The sequence below is a fragment of the Hyposmocoma kahamanoa genome, unplaced genomic scaffold (assembly GCF_003589595.1).
Source record: "Hyposmocoma kahamanoa isolate Upper Pololo Valley unplaced genomic scaffold, ASM358959v1 95, whole genome shotgun sequence".
Classification (NCBI taxonomy): domain Eukaryota; kingdom Metazoa; phylum Arthropoda; class Insecta; order Lepidoptera; family Cosmopterigidae; genus Hyposmocoma; species Hyposmocoma kahamanoa.
In genome coordinates, this window is record NW_020654972.1 from 10,611,217 (window position 1) to 10,622,051 (window position 10,835).

At 36.0% G+C, this 10,835-nt stretch overlaps 1 protein-coding gene across 1 annotated transcript; it reads left to right on the forward strand.

Annotated features, from left to right (window-relative positions):
• The first annotated feature begins 1,163 nt into the window (after positions 1–1,163).
• On the forward strand, positions 1,164–9,854 carry LOC113238358. The gene is made up of 4 exons (XM_026475199.1): positions 1,164–1,343; positions 2,162–2,268; positions 2,809–2,908; positions 9,287–9,854. The coding sequence occupies exons 1-4, from the start codon at positions 1,186–1,188 to the stop codon at positions 9,852–9,854; spliced, it is 933 nt and encodes a 310-aa protein (XP_026330984.1). The 5' UTR covers positions 1,164–1,185.
• Positions 9,855–10,835: the final 981 nt, after the last annotated feature.

Below are 10,835 nucleotides of genomic sequence, written 5' to 3' on the forward strand. Positions count from 1 at the left end.
TTTTAATTGTAAACCTGTGTATTCTATCAACATTATTTCTTGCGTGAGTTTTGGGATTTTACTTCGAACGAACGACGAACAAGTCATACGTCTTATGGTAAGCTACACGCCTGTCTATAATAATTGCAGTGCTAATAAGAGCTTTATATCTGCGCCCGTCACCCTCAGACATAAGTTGACAGGTCCCATGTACCCGTAATTTCACCACCACCGTTAAGACCGGAACACAGTAATGCTGATATTAAATGCTGATAAGTAATTCCTTGTGTTGGTAATTAGTGAATTTACATTATAAACGCGACGGTATTTTTCCTAAAATATTCTACAAATTTCAAATTCGTCTCGTTGCTCGACACATATTGATTGCAATTCAGTCAATTGAGTGGTTTTCGAAACTTCACGAAGCTAGTAACACATCTGCCCTTTTCGTTTATGAAATCATTGGTATTATTAATTCATTTCTTTATTTGTTGCTCCCACTAACCATATCAATTGCTCCGATAATATACGCTTTTTAATAGAACAAAAAGTTCTCAACAGACGTACAAACTCTTTTCCTTATCTGTCAAAATCTGTGACAGTCACTGTGGCACGTCTAAGTGCCCTCGCTCACTGGGATACTAGTCGGGGCCACTAAACGCTACCACTAGTTGCTGAGTCAAGCCACTAGACGCGGCTACCACTTGTAGATACAAATCGAACTGGACGCAGACACAGTGTTGTTGAATTCGACGTTGGTGTTAGCAGCATAAGATATGAAAATAGCACATAGAAATATAACTTTATTTTTAATTTTAAATTTACTTTGATTGACAGGTCACGATTTTTATATTTAATAAAATAATACGGGTCGAAAGATGCTACAGGTCGCTAAATATTCATTTCTCGCTAAAACCAAATTTTTGACTAGTAAACATTCATAAAATTCCACCAATGGCGAGCAGAAAGAAGCCGGCGACTGTAGACGCTGTAGATTGTGGCCGCCAGTAGTGGCCCAATGGGCGGCCGGTCTTAAACGAAAAGTTATCAACAAAAGCAAATCAAAAAAAAAATCAACATGTGTTATTGTCATGTCATAGAACAATGTTACGATATTTTTATTTATTATGTTTCTTAGTTTATATCGAATGGACTTTTTGCTATGATATATCTGATCACCGGCCGGTGAGGCGGAGGGCGAAAGAGATGAGGGTGAAACGCCAAAGACATGGCGATCTGGTAAGAAAACCCCACGAGATGGAAGACAAGGATTCTTTGTCTCATATTGATGTTGCTAGTTTCTTACAACAACCAGATTATGAGGCTTCTATGGCTAATCACTACAAACCTAAATGTACAGATAGGTAAGCTATTGTAATTTTAAACTTAATTTTTATTTTTATATCTGGTTTGATAGTATTGGTTTCTGTTTAATTGATGAGCAAGTACCTAAGACGAAAAGAGTGACTATACCCCTGAAACATTACTAGGTTCTTTATTATCAATTTGTAGAATTTGTTTTTCAAATATACCATTTATTTGAAATATAATGTTCCCTTTTTGTTTTCAAATAAAGAGAAATTCGAAATTTTGCAATGCAAATTTCAACTTTTCGTTATCCGGACCACAAAAGTAAAGTTTTTATGAGGATATAAAGCTGTTTCATGCTTTTTTATGTTAGAAACAATTAGGAAGTGATATTGATAACCCAGAAACAAAAATTGTGTCACACGATGTTATTACTAACGGAAATACGACCCATTGGTAGACTTGGAGCCATAGTCCACCACGTTGGCCTAATGCGGGTTGAGGACTTGATATGTCTTTTAAGATCTAAGTGAACAAGCATCTCTACATTGATTGTAATGAAGCTAATAATAATTAGGGTAAAACACAATTCAATGCTCAAAGTAAGACCTCTTTCGTAAAGGCAATCGTTCATTCTAGTGGTTACACTGCTGTCTCTAGCAATGACAGTGCAATCTTTGAAATAGATTTTCCTCTTATTATGTACGGACATCAGACTACACATTTTTGTTCGAAAATCGCCTCCAGTGCAACGGAACAAGATACGTCACTGTATATAGCTTGATATGCTGTTGACTATACATGAACCGACTCAGTAATGATACCTTAAAATATTTGTAAAAAATTCGTACAATACAATTTTGAAAAATTACAGGAGTCCAAAGGAATCGAGATATGACAATATAATTGCGCTTGGTTCTATCAATGGTATGAATTATCACATGCCTCTTATTAATAAACAACAACGAAATGAGAATTCAGGTAAGCAAGTAATTACTAAAAATTACTGGGGATTTGAAGTTACAAACTCAAGTCTGAGTGGTATCACTGCGTTGTACTACACATAAATTAGAATACACAACATGCGTGCCACATGGTGCGTTGAAACGGCGCGAGGCGATGGAACGTATCCGTATCAGACAAGGGGCCAAGAGACAAAGCGGAGAGGGGTGCTGTGGTTGTGTTGCGTATTGCTCGTGTGGCACTCGGTGTTGAAATCATAGCGTCGCGACGATGCGACGTATCGGTACGCCCATGTGGCATCACCCACAAACGTGCAGATTCATAGAAAATAATATAGCTGACAGTTTAGCCCGAGATGCTACAAAATAAATTACTAGTCGTCTTATGATGAAATAATGGTGGTTGAAAAGTCATTGGAAAGCATCGCTGTAGAAAAAACAGAACAGTCATTTAGTATTTAAAAACGTAGTTATAACACAACAGAAAGTGGTTTTATTAGAATACCTAGAAGTAGGTCAGGGTGAGAGTAGGCTTAATCAATCTGATTTTGAATTCTAGAAAATAATCGCAACGCTGCTCATGAAGATTATTCTAATAATGATGAAGAAACGCGTAGAGTACCCTTGGATAAGAGAGCGCACAGTCGCGTAAATGCGTGGTAATTATTTTTTTATAACTATATACAGTGGTACAGCATTCGAAGTTTGATAAAAAAATTATTTATAGTAAATGAATTTTCATACGTGATTTCTCTACGTGATCGATTCAGAAATGAGGAGATCCGTAGAAGAACTCACGGATATAGCTCAAAGGATTAGCAAGCTGAAGTGGCAGTGGGCAGGGCACAGGGTTCTCGAATGGAGACCACGAACCGGAAAGCGTTCAGTGGGACGGCCCCCTACTAGATGACGGATGACCTGGTAAGGGTGGCGGGTAACCGATGGCCGCGTCCTACCGGCTAGTCTGGCATCTTTGGGAGAGGCCTATGTTCGGACGGACGTCTCCCAACGGGTATAATGATGATGATGAATTTTCATAGCAGCGACTGGGAAAGATGGGATAATCGCATCTCCTTGATCAAGGCATCTCCAGATTTAGCACCATTCAACTTCCAACTCGTCATAATCTGATTGAGATGGCCTCAGTTATAAAACAATTTTGTTTTTCTTCTACTTGTTCGACTTGAAACTTTTTACTAGCAGTAGAGCTCCTTGTGAAAGAGTTCGGCCAGGGAAGTACTGCCACCTTACCTATTTCCGCCGCCAAGGTTCAATCTTACTGTACTACGCTTGCACAGGTTTCAATACAATACCTACAGCTTTCAGCCTTGCATAACAAATGACTATTTATTTATCTGGTATTGTAAGAATTAAATTCTATAACCGTGTTTAAACTATTTAGTTATTCTAAATCGAATAACTAAAAGAATTAAACGTAACTACATTGGGAGGAGTCGTCATTGGTTTTAGTGGCGTTACGCGGGCTTTAACACACTACAACTTGACTACGACACCTTTAGTATTTTTATTCTCTGATCGCAAGTAAGCACAGGCTGCGTAGGCATGCTATCATCCATCGACGAAACAGTGTAGCGGTATATTTATCGGAATTTCACTTAAACTTCGTCGTGGTATCTCAATCTCAAACAATACCGATAAATCCTTTAATTAATTAGCCCAATCTTTACTAAAGCTTTCTGGCACTGGGTCATCCCAACCTAACTAAAGACTTCATAAGTTCTAGAGTAAAATTTTTGCAATAATTATCCAAGGACACAACAATCCTAACGGATCAAAAATTTTGCTAGTGATCGATAATACAGACCTCTTCGTAATTTTAGAATCTACAGTTATATCTGCTGAAAACTGTAGGGTGTCAGATTGATGTGAATTACTAAGTCCTAATACACTAGCTCCTTACTTAAGTCCAAAGGCTTCAAAGAATTGACCTTGCTGTCAAAGAGACTAAGGGTCGTATTCTAGAACTCTATTCAATGCTCAAGTCAGGATTGCACTGGAAACACAAGCACTGGAAATACGATCCTAATGGCAGGGACTTGAGTATGATATCAAGTGCTTTAAACCATACTCAAATCCTGACTTGAGCATTGAGTAGAGTTCTAGAATACGACCCTAAGACAGTTAGTACGAAACTTCCGAAGTGGCAGACAAGCTGAGGACAAAACCTGAACTACACCGGCTGCGATATGCCTTAGACCTTCTACTATGTCGGACTTTGTTAGGTCATCCATACAAAAGTCGTTCTCTATAATGTTGCTTAAAACACTATCCTCACATTCCTTGGCCAGATGTAAAAGGCAGCGTGTGCTCAAGAAAATAGAGGCAGTGCCATACGTGACGGTATTCAATTGCAGAACTTGTATTGGCCCTCTTGAGTCATCTCGCCATAGTATTAATTGTAGGTGGCGCTGTTTTGGATCGATCTCTATTTGCCGATACATTTTCTCGATGACGAAGGAGAATAGAAATAAGATCACTTTGCAGTACTGGGCCAACTATCTGTATATCATTCAGAGATTTCCCAGAAGACGTTTTTACCGATACGTTAAAAATAGCCCTACATTTGGTGGTCTCACTTTTCTCCTTTATTACAGCATGATACGGTAAATAGTACCAAAATTTAGGTTTCTGAACCGGGGTTAAATTATTCAAATCAGCATACTCCTTAAGAAAATTCTTATAACTCTCCTTCAATTTAGGGTCTTTATCAAATTTTTAGTGTAAATTATTTAAACACTTTTTACCGACAAAATAATTATCGTTTAAAATCTCCTTTGGTAGTTCCTTCACTTAGGCAAACGCGAGGCATTTTCAAGAAAATGAGATTCGCACAGACGTTCCTCGACAGAATAGCATTTAGTCATAAATGGTAAGTCATCTGTGCGCCAAAACCTATCTAAATCCCGAATTTCTTTACGAAAATTGCAATGTACCTACATGTTTTGGTGTAGACTGACAATTAGGTTATGGGCCAGCAACTAACCATCCCAGCTTTAACTTTTATAAAATAGGCTGGTTCTTTACTAATCTTATAGTTTACACATAATAAAACGTCAATTTCAGACGGACGAAAAAATGTAGGGTCCGCTAAAATTAATTTGCGTGGTAACTGAATATTCCTGTATTGTATAGTGACTTCAAATAATAGTACACCTTGCCGTGACCTTACTATTGCCCTGGTTAATACCACAAATACTAATTGAGCTACATCACCGGTCAACCCGATCATCTTTTTACAATCCACTGTTATAAAGGAAGACTGACTGCCTGTGTCTAATAATGCTCTGACAGAGTGGGAATCACCATGAACCACCTCAACGACAGCAGTGCACAATAAAACTTGACTAGAAAGTGACACTGGCAGGGAAGATGTAAACAGTTGACTGGTTTCATTGACAGTGGAAGTATCTATATGTAATAGCGTATTGTTTTCTTTCCTACACAGGCGACAACAGCCCTTAAGTTGATATTTAAATTAATTGTCGCCATGTCGAAAATAACTCTTACATAATTTTCGTTTTCCAACTTCCTCTAACCTATCCTCTACACTCATATGTTTAAACTTGGGGCACTCATGTAAGTAATGTTTGTCGTTGCATATTACATTACATTCACGATTCATTTTTTTATCTACGAATGCTCGCAAATGTTTAGAAGCATGATCGACAATAAAATGCTAAGCTTTGCAAGATTCTTTAGAAATAGGCTCAATATTATGTAAAGACTTAGACTTTATTTTTATAAGTAGGGGGCGTACCCAGTATTTTTTGCCCCTTTGCCAGAAGTGAAAAAAATAAATTCTCAATGGCAACCCGGTCCACCACGTGACTCTCGGTATCGTCTAAACATACCATATTCATCAAATTCTGTGAGCAATGATTATATTTAGCTAATCTTTAATTCTAGCTCCTAGCGACCTTTAAATCTTCTGAATAGTGTTCATATTGTAATCATAATATTGAGTCAAACGACTCTTGATAGATGCACGTATTATTTTTAACTTAACAATTTCCTCTTTTTGCTCTGATGAAAGTTCTGGGAATCGACTCTGGTGTCAATTTTTTATCAATATTAGGCATGATTCCAATCACTAACAAAATAAACGCCCCAACATTGAACTGCGTAAGACAAAAAATTACAAACTCTAAGAGGCGAAAACAGCTTGAGTAGTCAGATCCAGTCGTGCTTATGATGATGACTTGCCGCGCCAATGTCACACACCAGCAAGACGCGCCGCACTTAGATCCGCCACGCACAGCGTTAGGTATGTACGTTGCGCTGAAATCGGTCAGCAAATATCTTTGTAATGTTTTAATTAGGAGAACTATAAACCTGTCGGTAGTTATATCTTTATTTTAACGGTAACAAAATATTAACGTTGAAATCGTATAATAATGTTAACTTTAAGGTGTATCAATAATTAATCAAATTTCTCAAATACGCCAAATCACTGGCAAAACTACAATCGTTTTAAATTAGCAATAGTATTTAAAATTTTCATTGAATTGATATTCAATTTTTTTGTGAAATGTAATTATAAATGTATTATACATATATATAATTTATAAAACTTAAAATACATTGAATAGCGACATCTCTCGCCAGGACTGGTAACTGTGAAGATATCTAACTGGGTGATAAAACTTTCATAGATTTCTCATAGATGGCGCTACTATTAAAAAGTCGTTGAAAAAACGAAATACAAAGATACGACGCAAGCACATGGAAACATTAGTGAGGTCCGCTGGTTCGTTCCGTGGCTTAATTGGTATAGCGTCTTTCACGGTAAGCTAGAAGACGTCGGTTCGAATCTGGCCGGATTGAAGAAATTTCTTCTGAGTGTTCGATCTTTGTATTAATAATTATAACAAACTAGTGGAATAATTTAACAAAAAAAATGTATATCAATTCAATAAAAATTTAAAATACATTGAATAGCGACATCTCTCGTCAGGACTGGTACTTATGAAGATATCTAACTGGGTGATAAAACTTTCATAGATTTCTCATAGATGGCGCTACGACTAAAAGTCTTTGAAAAAACCAAATACAAAGATACGACGCAAGCACATGGAAAAATTCGTGAGGTCCGCTGGTTCGTTCCGTAGCTTAATTGGTATAGCGTCTGGCGCGGTAAGCTAGAAGATGTCAGTTTGAATCTGGCCGGATCGATGGATTTTTTTCTGAGTGTTCGATCTTTGCATTAATAATTAGTAATAGTAGTTAAAATACAATCGTAACCAATCAAAATAACATGTAGAAATAAACCTGACAATCGAGTACGTAGGAACTTTTTACACAAATATTGACTAAATTAGGTAATAGAAAAGGAATTAGGGCTACTTCCCATGGGTTAGGCCTCCAGATCTTGATTATCTCCTTTCTGCAGGTCCCAGAAATAGCTGTGTCTTCTTTTTGACCTTGCCACCTTGAACTTGACTGCTTGCTCCCGTAGAACAAAATAGACTTCAATTCCAAATTGCATAGATGAGTCCTATCACGGTCGCTAAATTGTTTAGGGGGATTATTGAAATTAAATTCTCTCTTACTACTCGTACTTTAACGGGAAATACATTGAAACTGCTAGGTACAGAGGTTTTTAAAAAATATAGGGAAAAAATATATGCACTCTAAGTTGGTGTTCCGATGACAAGTAAAATTGCTGTAATGAGAGGTTCATCGCCGCCTGGAGCCGGTTTCACTCCGCACCACACATCTCTCGTATTTGCTCGGATGCTACAAATAGGCGCGTATACACTTCTGTTTTTTTCAATTTCAGCTGTCTGTTTAGTTACTTTTCTTTTTACTACACAAACCACTTTTCCTTAAACAAATTGGAAATTTTGTGACGTATTTTTTATTTTATTTTATTCGGAACTACAACAGCTATTAATATGGATTTACATTGAATGTTTTTAGGTAAAGCTAGGTAGCGCCAATCACAGTTGTGCACATTAGTTTTCAAACATTTAACTTATGGTAAAAGTAAGGCAAAAGTTAACACCTCAAAAAGAAAAAATACAAACACAAAAGTATGTACAATAATAAGCATAACAAAAAAGGTAAAGCGATGTGAAAAGTGCAATGCAGACCTACAGAAAAGCGTCATTAAAAGAAAGTTATTAAATAAAAAGACACAAAACAAGAAAAATAAACCAAATCTGTAAGCGATACACTGCACTGTATTCAAATTTAATGAGTATTTGTACCTTGATTTGTATTTGCTTCTTGTTACCGTTAAATCTTTCTGCCTTCATCTGTATTCACTCCTTCTTTCCGTTAAATCCTTCCGCTTTGATCTGTATTTATACCTCCTTACCATTAAATCCTTTTGCCTTGATCTGTATTTACTCCTTCTTACCGTTAAATCCTTCTGCCTTGATCTGTATTTATACCTCCTTACCATTAAATCCTTCTGCCTTGATCTGTATTTACTCCTTCTTACCGTTAAATCCTTCTGCCTTGATCTGTATTTACTTCCTCTTTCCATTAAATCCTCCTGCCTTGATCTGTATGTACGCCTTCTTACCGTTAAATCCGTCTGCCTTGATCAGAATACTGCAATATGGCTCAAGCGACACTTAACTCTGTGAAAAATACTCCCTTATCTATGAAATATGGATCAAATAATAAAATGATATACAAAAAATATATTTTAATATACACTTCACCTTCTTTCGTTGAATTCATTTTGTACAGGGAATTATTTAAGAAAAAAACTTTAAAATACTCTCCTGTAAAAGTTAAAATGTTGCTTAAATCAAGTCAGCTTTTCACCGTCGACATTATTTGATCAAACTCCATGTATATGGCATCGCTATGTTTGAATACCACAAAGTAGTTAAGAGGTGAAGAAATTTTGAGATTTTTCGAATTTTAATCTATCTCAATATACCTACCTTATTTTTAATATTATTTTATATCTATATTTTGTAATTTGATATGTTATTAAGATGACAAAGTGCATATTCTGTTCATATAATCATACAATTGTAATAAATATTTATATTTTCCAGCTCCATGAAACAAATGAAGTTTCCGTTTTTTTCCCATAAGAAGACTGTGACACCAAAATCGAAGAAGTCAAAAAAGAAGAAGACATATGTAAGTACAACAAACTACCCAGTATTACAGAGTTCACTGGCCAAATCGGCTAGTATACAATCGTTTAGTGATAACGACAAGATTATAAAACGATCGTACGAGGAGACATTCTGTCCATTGTGCAAAAGAAAACTCGGACCAAAACGTGGAAATTCTGAGCTTAAAAAAAAAACTAAGATAATTCACAATAGCAGGCAGTTTTACCAAAATGCAGAAGAAGGAGCCAAAGCCATATCCAATAAAAATATTCAAAATGAAGTTACAGGCAAAAATACTTTAGATTCAGTATCGCATGGAGGGAACAGGTGGAAAAGATTCGATAGCGGTGATGAAAGAGAAAAACATTTAAAAGAAATAGAAGATATTCAAAATAAAGTAGACAATATGGACGTAAATAAACTAGGCGCACCAGCAGAGACGCATAAAGGAAGTAGCGATAAAGATAAAGAAAAAGAAAAAGAAAAAGAGGAAATGAGATAGGTGTAGCTAGTACGTGTGACTCAATATTTTAGAATAAATTGATTTAGATATGTTTCAATTGTCTACTAGTTCGTTATTTTAGATTGTCTCTTAAGATTATTTTTACGCGTGTATTTAAATAAAGTAACGTCTTACATATAATATTTGAATTACCTTAAATGACCTACCTAAATAATCTATTCCCATGCTCTCAAAATGGAATAAATTATCAAGTTTAATTATTTTATTGAATGTCAAGATGTTTCACCACCATGATATCGTTTACTTGAAGGTAAAACCGCATAAGTGACATTTTCCACAAAAAATCTCCAAATTGTGTACCAATTGTAAGAAATTCGCCATCTTTAAGCAGAAAAAACATTATTAAGTTTATAGATTTTTTGTTATTAAGTTTCACGTGCAAAAAGACAGCGATTTCCTGACCATAGCTATATAAATTATAGACTTTTGGTAGAAAATGTCACTTATGTGATTTTACTTCACTAGTTTGTTATAATTATAATATCAGTCGCATTTGCAGGCGGACGTGCCTTCTGCATATTGTATTAAAATTTTAATAACAATAAATTTCATAACTGTGTCAATACGCGTAAATCTGTGTCAGCGCATGGTGATCGTGCGGTTATTGGTATTACGTTAAGATTTCTATAGTGATTTCTGGTTCTAAAATAGATAGTCCATTTAATCGGAGTGCGATGACAACCAGTAGCCCACCCCAGAAACGACAAGTAGAAGAAGCCCCAACTCCCATACCAACAATTGAAGCAGTATCAACTGTAGAAATAGAAAAGTGGCTATCTTCAATCGAGCAATGCCTGAACGTTTTAAGCAGCATTGCAAATGATGGTAAACTCAATTCAGAGCAATAGCTTAAAATATGCAGCATAAGCATAAGTATTATGGGAAAACTCGTTCCAGTTAGCCGTAAAATATCAGTCCCTTAAGCAAAAATACATTTCATATCAAATAACTATCCAGAAC

Bases quoted from the DNA above. Each gene is read 5' to 3' on its own strand.
- LOC113238358 (XM_026475199.1), top strand. From the start codon at position 1,186: ATGAGGGTGAAACGCCAAAGACATGGCGATCTGGTAAGAAAACCCCAC. The intron at 1,344-2,161 runs GTAAGCTATTGT...GAAAAATTACAG, and splicing joins AAACCTAAATGTACAGATAG to GAGTCCAAAGGAATCGAGAT. The intron at 2,269-2,808 runs GTAAGCAAGTAA...TTTGAATTCTAG, and splicing joins ACAACGAAATGAGAATTCAG to AAAATAATCGCAACGCTGCT.